This window comes from Apis mellifera, linkage group LG13, assembly GCF_003254395.2.
Source record: "Apis mellifera strain DH4 linkage group LG13, Amel_HAv3.1, whole genome shotgun sequence".
Lineage (NCBI taxonomy): Eukaryota > Metazoa > Arthropoda > Insecta > Hymenoptera > Apidae > Apis > Apis mellifera.
In genome coordinates this window covers 1,236,224-1,256,152 of record NC_037650.1, presented here as the reverse complement: position 1 = coordinate 1,256,152, position 19,929 = coordinate 1,236,224, and the positions used below count along the sequence as shown (strand labels likewise).

Below are 19,929 nucleotides of genomic sequence, written 5' to 3'. Positions count from 1 at the left end.
TTTTAAATCAAAATTATTATTATTCGAAATAAAAAATGTTATGGATATTGACTCAATAACAGTTGCAGTTATAATCATTATCATGAGCTACAATTTCAATTATTTTATTAGTAGCAAAAAATTTCTGGCATACATGCTGGCTATTCGTGCATACAATATTGATAGTCTAATATCCATAGATGCGATATTGTCTGCATTGTGGAGTTGTCCCAAATAATCGATAATTATGATATTCACAATAAAAAACCGTAAATACTTGTAATATTATATATCGCCTAGAATAAATCGCAAAAATAATGCGATTAATTATTGATTGATTAATTTAAAAAATATTTGTTTAATAATGAATGTCTTCGTTTCATTGCATTGAATTTTGAAAAAGTTTGGATAATATGTGCAATGTTTTTATTTTTTAGATATTTTATATGCATAAAAATCAGATGACAAAAGATTATTAAAGTTTCCGAATATCATTAATTTAAATAATAATTTGTTATTGCTATATTTAATAATTATCCATTATTAAAAATAAATACTTCATAATTTTTTAAAAATTCATTGTTTTTTTTCATCGTGAGTAACGCATTTTTTTTCCGTATCATAATAGAACATGTCAAGATTTCGGTAAGATTTATAATACGATCGTGAGGAATAGTTATTTTTGAACATTTTATCTAAATATGAATAAAAATATTATATATTATACAATAATATTATACGATATTATATAAACTTATTATTATATACATATTATTATATAAACATTTTTTCCGATATTCGGCAAAGTTTTAAAGTTTTTAGTTTTTTTTAATACATAATACATTAAAAACTAAATATTATAATAGAATCTGATATAATTCAGCATTTTCCAAGATTTTATTCACCAATAATTTGTAATAATTAGATACTTCGAATTTCGAGAAAAATTCGAAGGTGATTCCAAATATTCTCCTCCCCTCAAGAGAAAATATTAAAAAAAAATATAATATAAATAATATAAATTATTAATTACCAACCATATATAATTAAATTTGTGAAATGAATAATAATTTAATATGTGATATGTAATAGATAAATAAGATGTGTAAATCTGTAGATATCATAAAAATATTTTTTAAATTTTGAATTTAAGTATTTATGAAAAATCTAAAGAATAACAAACTTTTTCGCTATTAAAACAATTTTTATATTTTGTCTTGATTTGTCATAATGCGATCATCTATAAAAAATGTATTTTAGCAATAAAAAAATTAATACATTGCTTTTTCGATAAATAAAAACGATTGAATGTGAAGCTATAAGTTTATATCATATTTAACAATATTTAATAAAAGACATCATATTTAAAAATATTTTATAATATCGAAGAGAAGAATTAAAAAAATTTTTAAAAATTTGAAAGCAAAAAGAAAAATGCAGATAAAATCTTTATTTTTTGTTAAAAGATATATGATATGTAAAAATTTAATTATATATATGAATAATATTTTATATAATAAAAAATGTTAAAATGCTATTTTTTATAACAATGCTTTGATTCTTCACATATAACATTATAAATATTTAAGTTTTGGTATAATTGTAACATTTAACATTGTAATGTAATTGAATTATTATCCATTACTATGTAAGTATCATTGAAATACTATTGTTGTAGTATTATTAGTATTTTATAATTTGCATGCAGACTTTAAAATAATTCAGTTGCTTATAAATAAAACGATACTTTGCATATGAATTATATTATTATAATTCATCTTGCATAATAAATCTATTATAATTTATTAGAAAAAAAGAAAAATGTAATTATATATAAATGTAATTATTATAATCCATATTTTTATGATTTTATTATATAAAAATATTGGTTGTAGTTAAAATTATAAATTATATGTATAATTGTATGCATTATCATTTATCATAATATTATTTCAGTTAGCCAAAAGGTTTCGAGCAATGTCGAATCTTTGTTAAGTGATGGAGAAAATATTCGTAATCTTGGTAAAGAATTAACTATAGAAATTAATAATTTACGTCAAAATTTAGAAAGTGCATTAAGAGCTTGTACTGGTCAAGATCGATCTCTCTGTACCATTATCGATTCTTCTGAATTACGAGTAACTTTACGTATTGATCAGGTAAATTCAATATATTTTTACAAATTAATATTAATGTAATATTAATTTAAACAATATATATATTTATTATTTTCATTTATTTATATTTTTCATATGATTTTATTCAAGAAAAACAAATCTTTATAAAATTTTATATATAACTATTAATTATATAAGATTAAACTTTGTATACATAATATTAAATATTAAACATTATTGAAATAAAAAATTATAAGATTATGTTTAAAATAGATTCTTCTAATATTTATGATACAAATGAAAATACTTATTATTTTTGAAGATTTGAATATCTAGTTTAATTTGGACATATATACATGTATAATACACTTTTACAATATTGTGTATAAGCATTCAAATAATGAAAAAATGTTGGTTTATTATCTGAATATTACAGGATAAACCAAGAAAACATGTATTCTTAATTTGCAAAATTATTCGAATATATTGCAAATTTGAATTATTAAATGAAACTATTAACTATGTTGAATGCAGTTATATGAACATTTTCATACAAATAATTGGATAATCGCATAGATAAAAAATAATAAATAATAATAGATAAAAAATAAATGTAGAATATATTTTTAATAAAAAATAATTTCTAATTGCTTAAACTGCTCAAAACATGTTGTAGAATCAAGAAAATATCAAAAGCAATATTTAATTTTTATAAAAAATTCTTATTTTAATTATTTTTATTATAAATATATCTAATTACTATAAATATAAATATATTTATACTATAAATATATCTATATTTATACTATAAAAATATATGTTTTAAATTATCGATTTTTCTATTCAGCAATAAATTATATTCAATAAATATATCATAATTTTTCTATTCAATAATAATAAATTATATTCAATAAATATATCGTAATATATTATATAATATATATCATTTATCGAATAAGAATAGAATAGAATGGAATATAAACGACATAATAGACACTTTTAATACAAGATTAATTTGTAAGATCTATTTTAGAAATTGATTGTATATTCAAAAAATAATGAAAAAAGTTTATATAAATATATGTTTTATTTATCTTTTAAAATTTTCTATTCAGAACATTTTCAGTATTCTTGTTTTTTTAAATAAATAGATTGAATGGAGATCCTATTGTATAAACATTTTATTCCTCAGATTTAAATTCATTAGATTCATCAAATACAATAAAAATTCAATTCTGCTGCAACAGAAATGTATCACTGAAAATCCCACAGCGAATACATTTTAAAAAAATACAGAAAAATTTAAGAAAATATGATTCATTTCTGCAATGTAAAAAAAGTTATATGCAATAATACAAAATGAAAACATTTAATTATAAATATTGTTATATGCGAAACTTAATCTATCATCTTTAATGTGAAAAATAATGACAGAATTGCATGTTAGTTATATTATTTCAGTTAGCTAAAAGGTTTCGAGCAGTCAAGGAGTCGAATCTTTGTTCAGTGAACCAAATTTATATCAATTTCATCTTTTCATCATTACTCATTTTATACAGCAATCTCCATACTTTACATGCTGGAATTGAGTTTTGTAGAATACATTTCTATTGATTTTTTTTTAAATAGCAGCAAAGTGAATAAAAATTTTATAGTATGATAAATTTTATGTTCTTGTTTTAAAATAAAAATTACATTATTTTCTATTATTTATAAAAAATATTTATTTATTCAATTGTAATTTTTTCCATTCATGGTTTCATATAATATAAAATCTATATAATGAGAAATGCTTCTTCATATTTTTATTTTAAAAATTAAAAAATTTTTTTTCAACTATTTTAAAATACATTTTTTTATTATGAAAATTACAAAATGTATATTTACAATATATATTGCATAAGCAAAGTTTAATAATATTATTTATATTTTTACAGCTCATAAAAGATACCCGTTTGTTACGTTTGCATAATACTAAACAAGAAAATCTGACAAAAACTATTCGTCAAGTTCGAGGAGAATATTTATATATTCCACAACATATTGCACGAAATAGTTTAGAAGCCAGAAATCGTAAGTAAGAATATTATAGTATATTGAAGAATATATAATATATATAACAAATATGTATTAAATAATATTAAATAAGAATAATATTAAGAATAATTTTAAATAATTTTAATTATATAATAATATAACTTATAAATAAAAATTATATTTATAAAAAATAAGTGAGAAAATTTGGAGGATGCAAAGAATATAAATAATAATACGATAATAATTGTACGATAGAAAAACATGTGTAGAAAAGTGAACAACTATAATTTCCTATAATATAAAGAATATTATTTAAAAAAAGTATTTTATTATGATTTTCATATATATATAATGAATGTAAAATGTATTTATATAGTATTTAATTTCAAGAAAAATTTAAAACTTTGTTTATGAACAAAATACAGATATTTTTCTACAATATAATTTACAAAATAAATGATAATATTTATATTATTAAAATATTAACAATTTTGAAAACAATTACAAAAATACATTACAAAAATTAAATATATTTAAAAAAAAATACAAAGAAATATAATGAAAATAAAAAAAAAATCTTTTCAGAAATTCGACGTGAAGTGAATAAAATGCGAGCCAGGATCTTCGATGAAGCACGAAATATGGAAGCAAGTAATTCAGAGCTAGTTAAGCAGTTAGAATTTGCAAGACGTTTAGTGGATTATATGACGCCATATATAGTAGTTTTTGAACATATAAGATGGCTCATAGGTATAGGTCAGTAGTATCTTGTATATTTTTATAGATTAAAAAAGAGAAAGAAATAAATTAAATTTTATTTATGCAAATTTGTTTCTGCAAATATACATATATAAATTTATAAATATTATAAAAATATAAATATATAACATTATATAAAGTGTAGAAAAAATAAATATTTCCATCAAATCAAAGATAGAATATTTTATATTTTTAAAATTAATTATATCTTTGGTGGAGATTAATTAAAAAAACTTATCGCAAAATTGATTTTTGATCTTGATAATCAAGGCGATTTTTTTTTTATTTTGTTTTTATTATTATATGAAACTTACAAGAAATACAAATTAAACATTATAAAAAAAATGTTCTTAAACGTTTGGATATAAGGAGATACATTATGCAATATTAACAAATTTTTTTACAAATTGATCATGAAGATTACTTGAAGATATTAATTTTAAATGAAATTACATAATTTTTATTACACAAATTAATAATTTGTTGCTTTTTATAAAAAAAATATTTATTTATTATAATTAAATATAATTAAATATTTATTTATGAAAATCTTTAATTTAAAAATATTTTATTTTAAAATTCATAAAATTCATAAAACTTATATGAAAAACTAGGAATCCACAAAGTTATGTTCTCTTTTCTTTTATATTAATATGTTTAAGACAAACTTTCATGTCTTAACTATATTTTCGAATTAATCAATAAATCATCTGAATTAAAATTAAAATTTGAAATAATTGTTAATAATTAAAAAATAAAAAAAATTATTAAAAAAATATATGAATAAATATGATAGATTATAAATATATATCGTATTATATATAAAAATATAAAGATTAATCTGATAACAAATTCTTATTTATATATTATAGGTACAATCCTATGTATTTTACTCATCTGGCTTTTATTGCTAGGAGCTCTCTGTTGTCGTTGTGGTACTTATGAAACTAAAATTCGATTTACACTTTTATGGTATGTATATATAATTCAATTCAATGCTTGTTTACATTCGATATTAAAATTATAAATGTTATTAAGAAAAAAATATAAATTGTCTAGAATATAAAAATATAATTTGTTTAGAATATTTCCTGAAGCATATATATATCATATTATAGCTATAAGTTCATTGAATGTACTTTACAAATTATTATTATTAGTAAAAATAATAAGAAATGAAATAATAATTAGTAATAAATTAATTTAGATACATAAATAATTTAGAAATAATATTCAACAATAATATTCATCTCTAATTTTTAAAACGCGCAATTTTTTTAAAATTCACTTAACAATGAAAATAGTATAGCATAACGAATTTCTTTCTTGAATATTTTTTAAATCTCTAACAATACTATAAACTAGTATATATCAATGCCAATATAATAAAAAATCTGTTATAAATTTCTCATATCTAAAATCCTTACTATTTTGTAACAATTGTTACTAAAAAACAACTAGAACATATTAACGAGATATTAATAAAAAATAGTTTTCATAAAAAGTAGCTATTTTTTCATTTGCTTTTTATTGTTTAGGTTATAAAATCATTATTAAAACCATTTATGCCAGAATTTATATCACAATGAATTCATAATATAAATTCAACATTTTTTTGCAAATATCTTGAAAGCGAGGATAATAAAGTGAGGATAATAAAGCGAGGAAATAAAGTTGTTCAGAATATAAGCTTGATAATATATTTCAATGATCATAAAATCGATGAGAAAGTCACACTTGTAAATAATTATCACCAATTTTCATATTTTGATTAAAATTAATTCTTCAATTTCATGAATATATTGATATTTTATATTAATATATTAATATCTTATATGTATCTTATATGTATACAAAATATCCTACAGAATTAGATAGATTATAATATTATTTTATATCTGATATAATTATATTAATTATTCGATTAATTATTTGAATTCAATTGGAATCACAATCTATTAATAATAAAATAATTAGTTTAAAAGAATTTTTTGCAATATCAACTAATAATCAAGTTAATGTATATATGTATATATGTATATATGTATATATGTATATATGTATATATATATATATATATATATATATATATATATATAATGTATATTTTTTTATTAAATAAATATATTTTGCAATAAATATTTCATTTATTATAAACATGAATTTCGTATAAAGAAAAAATTTTCATGAGATAAAATTAAATAATATTACATATACTATTTCTGTACTATTATATTATATATTTTTACGTTTATGCATTTGCAACAATATATTTTTTTTAAAAAGAACTATAATTTTTCTCGTACGAATCACTTTGTTTGGCTTTATATAAAGACAAAAAATTATAACACAATCATAAAGTAAATAATTCATCAACATATTTCAACTTTATTAATAATATATAGATATTTTATTCTCTATGGTTTTTATGCATTTAAACAAATTCTAAATCATATAATAATCTCCAAAATACAAATTAGTGATACTAACATATAATTCAAGGTTCATATTAATATAATTTACATCAATTATTTTATAAAATTATATACTTAATATCAGAATACTTATCAAAATATTAAAAATAATTTAAAATAAATTTAAAAATATTTCAATCATTGAATTAAGTTACAATGTATAGAATCAATATATTACAATCATCAGCCTAAATATGCAATTATATTTTCCTTCCGAATTTTTTTAAAAATAAAATGTATTTAAAAAATTCAAGATCTAGAAGATTATATTACAATAGAAATAACTAAAATAAATAATTTTATAAAAAAAATATTTAATAAATTTTATTAATAAAAAATGAATATTTAAATATTTAAATAAAAAAACAAAAAAAGATTAAATATTTTATTTAGAAATTATATGAAACAAAATATTGCGTAAGAATAACAAAATACTTAAATATATATCATTATAAAATTTATTATATACTTTTATATATTACTTATTACTTGTATAAACACACACACATACATACACATATATATATATATATATATATATATATATATATATATATATTTATTTATTTATTTATTTATGATGTTGATATCGTGATGATATTAAAAAGAATTGAAATTTTTCTTCTTAATAATAGAATCATTTGATTAAAGTTATATTCAAGTATATACAAATAATTTTTTCAAAACTTCAATAAAACATGTATAATAATATTTATTAATGATTTGATTTTCAATTTTTAAAGAAACAAATCGTTTAATTATTAAATAAATTAAATAGTTAATTTTTTAAAAGATCTATCGTTACATTTGTTATCAAATTTTTTAATATTGACTATATGACAAAAGTTTTCAAATGGATTAATTGCATTTTTTTCATATTTCAGTGGCGTATTTATGGCTTGTATTATCTCAATTATATTATGGATAGTTTTTATTATGACTTTGATATTATCGAGTCATATTGAAATGTTAATCTGCCGTCCACTTCATGATCCGAATTATAATACATTACAAGCTATTTTGGAAACTCGAATATTCTTAGGAAAAAGATTAAGTGTATCTTTAAAGGACCTATTTGAGTAAGTTCATTCTTTAAATATATAATAATCATATATATTATTGTTTCTATAAGATGAATAATATAATATCCAAGAAAAATTATATAATCTAAAAATGTAATTTTTAATCAAATTGTAAGATTATGAATTCAGTACATAACTTTCTTTAATGAAAAATCATTTTGAAAGATTTAATAAAATGAATTTTATATTTTCATTTTTCAAATTATTTATATATATTTATGTTTTTCAAATTTTATAAAGAGAAGCTTAAATGCTATTCAATGTTTTATCAAACAATTCGATTATTCAACAAAGAAAGATTTTCAAATAAAAAATTTTTTTACTATTTTAAAAAAACATAAATAAAACATACAATGTCTGGCCAAAAAAAAAAAATTAGCGTCACTCAACTATATAATTTTCAACTATTTTCATATTTTTAGTGCCGCATTCAATAATAATTTTTATTAATTATTAATTTTTATTAATTATTACTCTTTTATTTTTAATGTTTTAATTTCTTTTGTTTTGATTATAGTATTTCCATGCTTCTTATGCACTATTTTATCCTTCATTTTTAGATTTATAAATTTAACAAATATTCAGATTTTTTTTAAATCAATTAATATAACGACTGGTATATAAATTTCAAATAAACTTTAAATTTTCAGTTGACTTCATATCAAAAGAGTTACTTGATTATAATAATAAAATGTATTATAATATATAAATTATTTATTTTTATATATTAACTTATTAGATGTATTGATCTATTTTAATATATATATGTTAAAAAATTACATACGTCATATAAAAAAAAAAGCGCGTATATATGCGCTTTCCGACAATTGTTTACCTATTGTGATATCATATAATATTTATATTCCAAACATGAAAAATTTAAATAACTAGCAAGTTAATATATATATGAAATATATTAACAATTAATTTTAACAAAAAATTTGTAATTAAATTTTTTCAAATCTTTAAATAACTTTAATAACCACGAAAAATATTAAAAATTTTATGTGATTTTAATTCTTTGGCTAAGAACTGCATATAATTTATATTATATTCTATAGAATCATTCAAAAATTGTATCACTTATTTTTAATCAATAATTCATCAGTTTAAACCATACATTGAAATGTTATAGAATGTAATTTTTTTTCATGCGAAGTAATGCAATAATGATTTCAAATTTTTTGTCTAGTTTTTTACAAAGAAATTTCGAAAAAAGAAACTACTTCAATAATAGAAATCATAAAAAAAAGAATGCAAAAATATTTCAAATAAACTTATTTTATAATCAATATATTGTCAACATAACAAAAAATAAAAACAAAATTGATAGACAAAAATGTCAATTATTTATTAAGTTATTAAATTCTGTCGTATCACTATATTTCTTTTTTTCTATCTAGGTTTATACAAACAATCTTAAAATATTTATAAGTTAAAGAAACCTCAACCAATATTTTTGTATAACAATTTTTTATTTTGATGTTGATTCCTCGAATTGATTCTCCAAAGGTGACTTATAAATATATTAATAATCTTGTACATTATAGTGAATTTTGTTATGAATTTTATTACATAATATATATTTTAAATATTATTAAATATTATTTTAATCAGACTAACAATTTTTATTTATTATTATATATTATATATTATATATTATATATTATATATTATATATTATATATTATATTTAATTATATTTATTATATTTAATATATTATATTTAATATATTATAATATATTTATCTAATTGAAGAATTATCTATTTTAATATTTTTTGATAGTATTTTTATACATACTATAATCTTAATTATAATAATTGTTTGTATCAAATCTTAAAACATTTCTGATTTTTTCTTTTCTATTTTTATAATCTTCTTAATGATTTGATTATTGCTGATGAATTATATCTTAGTAATTTTTTTCTTATTTGTGAGTGATTTTCTTATTTGTTTATTATTTATAGTATTATATCAGATCAATTTACAATTTTATCAGATCTACAAATTTCTAACCATTTTCATGAAACTCATATATATATTAATAAATATTAATAATAGATATATAATAAATATTTTGAATCTAAATTGTGCAAAATTAGATTAAATATTTCTGATAAAAATTCTTAAATATAATCAATCTTAATAAAATTTATTATTTTAATAGTCGGATTTAAATATTTAAAATTTTATATACTTTATTATTATCTTTACTAATGGAAAACTAATTGATCATTCATCAAAATTTTTTAGAATGAATTCTTGGAAACTTATTCCACTTCATTGAATACGAACATTTGAATATTAATGCATAAAAACTATTTTTACTATATTTACACATGTACTATACATATATATATTATATATTCTTATGTATTTATATCTATATTGTTTATATAGAATATTTTTTGTAGATATTACTTATTTCTTATTCTATTACTCATTCTATTTATTCTATTATTTTCTTTTATAAATAATCAGATATTTGCTAATATTAAGCATAAGTTTAATTTACATTTGTTTTTTTAATATCGTGGTTATAAACATCTAAGTATTATACGTATTTATTTAATATCCTTTTTGCTATGATTTCTTGTTATATCTAATTGTAAATCGAATAATTTTGATGAAATTTCCAAGAAATAGAAAAAATATATTTATTAGAGTATATATAGTATATATATATATATATATATATATATATATTATACTTTTCAAATCTTTAAATAATTTTAATAACCATATTATATATATATATATATTTATATAGTATAGTATTTATTTATTTATTTATAACACTGATAAAATAAATTATATTTTTCTTTAAATAAATATTATTACTAGTACCATTTATGTAATATATTTTTATTATAAAATTTTATTATATATTATAAATTTTATTATAAATAATAACTATTAATAATAAATTTTATTATGTAAATTTTATTATAAATAATAACTATTGATAATGTTGATTTGATAATTGATTAATTAATATAATATAAACATATAATATAAAAATTAATAAAAAGCAAATAAATAGCATTTATTCATGAAATTATCATGAAATTTAAAATAACAAATACAAAATAATAATATTTTATTAAATCCTAGAAGTTTCAATTTTATTTGCAAAATAATTCAAAACTTCAAGATAAAATAATATCTGATTATTAATTAATTAATAATAAACATATAATATATGATTATAGGAAATGTCGAATGAATGAACCAGCTTACCCAGCATTTGGATTAGGAAATACAATGAAATTAGAGCAACTTGCTGCATATTGGACTTGGTCAAGCTTTTCTAGAATTATATTAAAAATTAAAGTCGAATTGAGAACCTTAAATATATTTCCAAGATATTTTGAAAGACAACTACATGATTTATTATATGCTTGCGGATTAAATTTAACAGAACATAGAGTTATGGTATTGTAAATCTTTCATTTATTTTATATTTAGATTTCTTTTATAGACACTTTTTTTAAATATTATCTTTTAATTTTATAGAATATAATAAAGATATACAAAAAATAATTAAAATAATTTAAATAATTTAATTAGTAGAATAAATAATTAATTTCTTTTACTATTAATATATATATATATTTCTTTTACTATAATATATATATATATACTATAATACTATTAATTATAACAATAACAGAATATATATAATATGAGTTATGTTTATATATAATTGCTATTCACTATTATTTAATTTTTATTAAATAATATAATATAATTAAATTTAAAATGTATTACTCTTTTGATAGATTTTTAAATATCCTAATCAACAAAGATTTCTAATCAACATCTTTAATATTTAAAAAATTGTTTTTAATAGAAAATATATCTTATGAAATGTAGTATATTTTAATCGTGTAAAAATATTAATTTCATATATTTTTAAAAATAGTAGTAAAATGTTTCGATTTGCTACAAGAAGCAATTCGTTTCACCATGAAAAAAATTATGTTTACTGTAAAAATTTATATATTATATTTTTATAAATAACTAGATTACAATAGATTAAAAAAGTATTTGTACATTTTATTTACTTATTTATTTTTGCAATAGTTTATAAAAACAGATGATATATAAATATTTTTGATCAATTAAATAATGTGCAAATTAAAATTTTTTTAATAAATATGAATAAAATAAAAAAATTAATATAAAAATTCAAGAATTTTAAACCAAAAAAAAAATTTGTAGATTTGTAATTCTAATATTAAATTTTAATTCTATTAAAGAAACTACAAATAAAATTCATAAATGCTTATATTATATAAATGCTTGAACATTATTCGAATTAACATTAGAAAAGATTGTCTAAATTGTTTTCTATTTTGAAATCAATGCCCAAAATTAAAAAATCATTAAATTTTAACAAATGAATTATCGATTTTTGCTGTAATCAAATTAGTAATAAGTTTGACATTTTAAAATTAACTTAAATTAACTATTATATTTCTTTTCTAAATTCAATAAAAAATATTCATTAATTAGTGTGTATATAATTATAATTATAATTAGCTGTGATTTCTAATCATTAATCAAATTATATGATATTTTACTCAACTTTATTTATTGCATATATTGTTTCAATTTTTATTCTCATAATTCTCACAAATTTATTTGTTAAATTTATTAAAAATAATCTTGTTAGATTTGCTTAAATTTGGCCTAAAAATTCAAAGTATGTAATATATTCTGTATTTTTTACAATAATATTTTATTAACATTTTATAATTTTTGAAATATTATTTGTTATTAGATCCAAGGAAAAATTTTAAATAAAGATTTAGAAATATTATCAGATCAATTGGATAAGGTTACCCAACGAATGAATGATAAATTAACAGCAAGAAGCTTGGAAACTATTGTAGCAATTATGCAAGATATAAATTCAAGGCGTTTAAAACCTTTGATGAAATTACATGATAAATTATTATACAAACTTGCTGCATTGGAATTGCAAATACAGCCGCTACAAGCACACATTAATTATTCACTTTCTCATTTGAAGAACATTCAATATTATATTGATAATGAAGGAGATAAAATTGCTCAATTAGTATGTATATTTTGATTCTTTTATTTTATTGGTTAAGAAAATTTAATTTTAATTAATAAAATAATTAATTTATCGTATAAATAATATATGTAACTTGATATTAAAATAAATCTATGTACAATTTTCTTTTTATATTTTCTCATTTAATTAAAAAAATTCTCATTATTAAAATATAGTATCTGAACGTTCTGTTATAAAATATTATTAATTTTTCTAATGATTAAATATTAAATTTCAAGTTAATTTATTTTAATTGCATTATTTTATTTTAACAAATTTCAGGTATTATTTTGATATTTTGATATGCAAAATAGAAATTAAATGGTATTAAATATAAGTAATTATTTCAGATTAACTTGTTCTTTTTTGAAACTTTTAAAAAATATATATTTTATATATTGTTATATATTATATATTCCTACGGATTTAGAACATATATATTTTTCATGATTACAGATAAAAAAAAATATTACATATATTATATAAATATATATATAAATATTATATTATAAGAATTAAATAGATCAAAATTAAACATTAAATTTTCAAAGAAATATAATTTCTTTTTTTAAATATAATTATAGCTTTATATATTAATGCATTTAAAAAATTTAATTATATTTTTTTTGTGAAATGAAATATTATAATTTTAACAGTTAAATGTCTTGCAATTGTTTAATATTAAAAAAATATTATTATATTTATGTCTAAATCTAATAATTTAAAAATTATTATAATAAAAATTGTATGTAAATTATTTGATTTAAATTACTTGTATTTATAGATATCATTAGATTATTTATGCCGTAACAAATCGAACAATCTGTCATTGCAATTTAAGTATTGTTTTTTATTTTCTTTTTAATATTACTTATGTAATATTACAATTGTTGATATAAACATTAATTGATATAAAGAATTGATTTATATTCATAAATATTGTAATGTTTTATAATACAATAATCTGCAGATATACTTAATAATTTAATAAATGTAATAATAATGTCTAAAAAATTATATATTTAAAACAAAAGTTTATTAATATTTTATTGTTTCAATAAAGATAAAAAAATTATATCGATTATCAAAAATAAATTATTGCATTTATTTAAAAAAAAGTATATCCAATATATTAGACTTGTTTGTACTCAAAAACAACATGTAGTCAACGCTATTGTCACAGCTCGATTAGACTAGGCGCTCCATGATTAGTCATAATAATAACTTATTAATAAAACCGTAACAAAAGGAAAATACTGCTTAAAATTATCTAGAAATCTCCAATTTATGAATGTTTCGATATTTTTGGAATATCTTATTTTACTTTTTATTTTAGCTAGTATGAGTTCAAAAAAGGATTTCAGGAGTTCAAAAAACGATTATGGGAAAGAGCATATAATTTTTTTTTATAAATATTTTCCTTTATTAAGAAAATAAAATTTTCGATCAAACTTAATATGAAATTCATTAAAAGTTTTATAATTTTAAATATTATATTTAAATGCAATATAAAGGCGATATAATACATACATACATACATACGTATATATATAATACAAAAAAAAATAATTTATACATTAGTATTTATGTTATAAAGAAGAACAAAAAAACAGATTTAAAAAAAATAGTAGTTGGAAAAAAATATTTTTATAAATTGATAAAAATTTCGGAAAAAATGTTAAATATTACTAAATTATTAATTCGTAAAGAAATAAATCTTTTTTTTTTAATTTCTATTATATTATTTTATATATTATATTATATATTATATATTATATTATTTATTATATTATATTATCTATTATATTATATATTATATTATTTTTTTATTTTCTACTTAATATTTTGTAATGTTTCCATATCCACGAACAATTAATACATGTGTTTCTAATACATGTATTAAATATTATTATTAAATATTTATTAAAGTTTTACTTTTTCATTATTTTTTTGTTCATAAAAAGAAAAATTTAAATTATTTTTTATATTTATTTCATATCAAATGAGTGTAAATGAATATCTATATTCAATAAATACAGAGCCGCAAGTATTAAATATTTAATTGGATACACTTGAAGATGATTGTAAGATTTCTAAGAATTGATGATAATAGTGATAATAAAAAACTGAACATTAAAGCAGTATTAATGTAAAGCACATTATTATATAGATATTATAACTTAAAGTTTTTTATTATTTCAACATCCGTCAAGATTAATAAAAAAATAATTTATAAATGAATCAATAAATATGGATGACAATATTCGAATACGCGATTGGATTTATTAATTCTATTAAGAAGTTAGTCTAATTATAAAGGTAACATTACATACAATACAATTCTTCATTATTAATTCCACATGATCGCGCATAAATCAGTTTCTTTTATCTCTGAAATAATTAAACAGAATTTTGATTTTTAATATTATCATTATTATATAACTCACATTACATTTATTTTATTATCAATTTTTAATTTTTAATGAATTTTATATATTGTTTGATTAAAAATTTTTTACCAGAAATAGTGATAGAGAGCATATACAGAACGTTTATAGATGTCAAAAAATTTAAAAGATGAATCTTTAAATTGAAATGAAAAGAAATAACAAAAATGTGTTTATAGCTTTGATATTCAATTGTAAATAATTAAAGATCAATGAACATATTTATAAATAAATACATTTCTGTATATAAACAAATATAAACAGTTTGCTTCATATAATTCATTATTAATATATAATAATAATTTTTATTATTTTTTTTCAAATCAACAATTATTTTTATATTCTGCTCTTACTCTCAATCTCTTATTGTTCTATTTTTTTCATGTCATTTTTTTTTTAAATTTTTTTTATTGTATTAAATATCTTCTATCCATAATTTATAATAAGTAATAATTATGTATCATATATAAAATATGTGTAAAATAAATGTAAAATATGATTGTACATTATTAACATATGAATATAGTACTGATAATTGATATATTTTACGCACAGAAAACAAAAGCTTATACAGATCGATTAGCAAATTATCTGGATCAATGGAGATTTCATATATTATCTGAAATGGGTAATGGAATAGCCAAATGTCGGCCACTTTGGGATGTTTTAGAAGGAATTAAACTTTTATTGTGTAATCATTTTTTAGGTAATTTGGTACGTATAAAATTACGAAATCTTAGAAAAATATTTAAAAATATTGTTTAGATATAATTTTATTTTTTATTTTTATTTTTCAGAGTGGATATTGGTTTGCTACATTTATTTGCGCAATTATCATGATAGCAAGTACACCAACTGCACATATTTTATCATTAGTATATAAGAATCTATCTAATAATGTAAAAGATGTTAATCTTGTACCCACGAGATCGTAAGTATATTTAATTATATTATTTAACTCTTTGATTAATTTAAAAAAACTAAATTAAAAACTAAATAATTAATATAATTTATTTTCTACAAATTTTTATAAATCTTTCCATATATGTATATTAATAAGATTGATCAAATTAATATTACTTATTTACAAATTAATATTACTAATTTACTCGCAAATAGAATGATTATTTATATTCAATATAATAGAAAAGATTTATTTTTTATTTTTTTAATATGTAATCTATATAAATATATCTCTATAATATATAGTGTAGATTCAGCCTTAGATTTTTAATTCAAAATATATTCTGAATTATTAAACTTTTATTCAAAATATATAAATTTGTTCAACTATAAATAAATGAAACTGATTCGTCTAATCATTTTATTACCGACAGAATCGATTCTCATTAACTAAATATAATACTATATCTATAATAAATATATAAAAAAAAGTTTCATCATAAAAATCACATCCAAAAATATAATAATAACCTACATTTTTTAAATAAATTTCTGTTCCAGTCTAAATTACATTTCAATTCTGATTATCTATTCAATAAGAAAAAAAAATAGAAAACTGGATAGCATTACATATTAATAAAACTGAATTATCATTGAAAACATATACTAAAAGATTCAGCACAGATATTACCAAAAAAAAAATACAAAAAATCGCGAAAATACACATAAAATAATATATATAGTATATATAATATATTAAAATTAGAAATATTAATCAAATCAGTAGTTATTATTTAAGTTTCATCAATTCAGCTTACAATAATAATTTTTTAGTTTTTTCAACTACTTTTAAGATCATCGTATCATATAAATAAAATTTGCTTTCAATTTATAAAAATTTATGATTTTAATTTATAAAAAAAGAAAATAATTGTAGTATTTTAAAATTTAACGAAATTAATTAATAAATTAAATTAATAAATCAATAAATTAATTTAACATTTATTTTTAAAATAAGCATTCGCGTTTACAGTAATATTATAGTAAGATGAATTGAATTAAATATGTGTTAAATATTCTTTCGACTGAAGTATATATGTATGTTTGAAGAAATTGATAACTGTGATATGCTTTTTTTATGATATGCGAATTATATTAGAGCTGGTTTCTCACGATGTTATAGCAGATAATCATGTTCGATGATATCAGAACACGATGTGATGTTAGAACTATCTATTTGATCTTCTCACAATGAGATTTTTCTTACAAATAAAACTCGTGTCCTCAAAAAATCCTTTCCTAGTTCAATTGGAAAAATCATAGATTCTCGATGGGGCACGATAATAACCCGTAATATCACAGTCAGTGCGTGACACCTCTAAGTTAGAAAAAAATTGAACTTGAATTAGAATGATATTGATTGCCGTTAAGTTAGCCATATATGTTATCCTTGGGATCGAGTTCCGCTTCATCCAGGCTAAAGTGTGTCAAAAATATACAATTATAAGTATCGATTAAACTCTTCTCAAAAACGGCAATCTTCTCAGATAACATCATCTTTGTTTAAACTCAATGGAAATCGGTGATCCATAATAATAGAAAAGGGTTTTCATATGAAAAATTTCTCTGAATAAGTTGTTTATAAATTTTATGAAAATAAGTGCTCGCGAACAAATGAAATTGTTTTCGATATGATAATATTGCGACAGATTTTGCAAAAATATATTTAAATAACATACAATCATTGATATGGATATATTATAATATTATAATATAAATACATATAATTTTTTTAAAAATTTAAAAATAAATAGATAAAATTATAATTTTATATAATTATTAATGTTATGTGTTTTTAATTTCAGAGAGGATCCGCCAACTGAACCTGACCAACAAGAAAATTGGAATACACCCGAGTAAGTATACATTTTATTCCAAAATAATTGTTTAAAATAAAAATAAATATTTAAATCTTCTAATTAAAATTAATTCTAATTATTTTAATATAAATATTATTTTTAAATTTAATTTTAATTAAATTTTATTTAAATTTAATTATTTAAGAAAGACATAAACATAATAAATAAGAGATTTACTTTACATAATCATTTACTAAAAAAATAATTAAAAATTTTTTAAAAATCTTAAAAATATATATAATAATATAATATATATAAATATAATAATATATATCGTTGATCTTTCTTTGAAATGATTTAAATATTCGTATAATATTCATAATTTAAGAATTTTTTTTAGAAAATATTAAATTATTTTTGTTAATTACTAATCAATTAAATTATTTAAATAAAATAATACAATTTATTACAATAATAAAAAATTATACAAATGAACTAATACAAATAAATAAATTAAAAGTAAATTATATCCATTTATATAAAATATATAAAAAAATATTTATAACATATCTTTGGATTTATTATAAAACTCACAATAAACACAAAAATTTATATCAATTTATTTATTAAGTTATATTCAATTGAATTTTACGTTAGATGAAACAAGATAGAATGAGTTCTATTTTGTCTTATATATTAATTTTGTAGCTTAATAAATAAGCTTCATATAATGTTTATATTTATTTGAATTTCGAGAATCATTTTTCTATAATATCTTCTATATTATAAAAAATATCTAAAATAATTTATTCTCATTACAATAACAAAACATTTTATTTTCAGACCACCACCACCACCACCATCGTCTGAAGAAGGATGGCAATAAAAAATGTTTTGCAAAATATTTTATAAATAATTCTATTTCTATATAAAACTATTTAAAAATCTTTAATTATTTATTTTAACAATTTTATTATATAATAATTAATATAATAATAAAATATTTTAAAAATAAAATGGTTAACATAATATATGTTACGAGCTGGAGAAGCGTCAATTATCGGTTGGATTATGAAATTCATTTGTTAATTGCATTAGTTGTTGAAGAAAATGATAAAAAAAGAATTAGTAATAAACTTCGCTAAATGTTAAAATGATTGAAATAAATTATATATATATAAATT

At 17.5% G+C, this 19,929-nt stretch overlaps 1 protein-coding gene across 1 annotated transcript in view; it reads left to right on the top strand.

Annotated features, from left to right (window-relative positions):
* The window catches only part of LOC727302 (prominin-1-A), a 60,519-nt gene extending 40,874 nt beyond the window's left edge, over positions 1–19,645 (top strand). Inside the window, exons 8-18 of the mRNA XM_026444787.1 lie at positions 1,936–2,138; positions 4,034–4,169; positions 4,719–4,889; positions 5,765–5,864; positions 8,251–8,445; positions 11,663–11,885; positions 13,237–13,536; positions 16,539–16,697; positions 16,781–16,914; positions 18,752–18,802; positions 19,589–19,645. Coding sequence (XP_026300572.1) covers positions 1,936–2,138; positions 4,034–4,169; positions 4,719–4,889; positions 5,765–5,864; positions 8,251–8,445; positions 11,663–11,885; positions 13,237–13,536; positions 16,539–16,697; positions 16,781–16,914; positions 18,752–18,802; positions 19,589–19,631 — 1,715 coding nt within the window. The 3' untranslated portion in view covers positions 19,632–19,645. The remainder of the gene's footprint in view (positions 1–1,935; positions 2,139–4,033; positions 4,170–4,718; positions 4,890–5,764; positions 5,865–8,250; positions 8,446–11,662; positions 11,886–13,236; positions 13,537–16,538; positions 16,698–16,780; positions 16,915–18,751; positions 18,803–19,588) is intronic.
* The last annotated feature ends 284 nt before the right edge of the window (positions 19,646–19,929 follow it).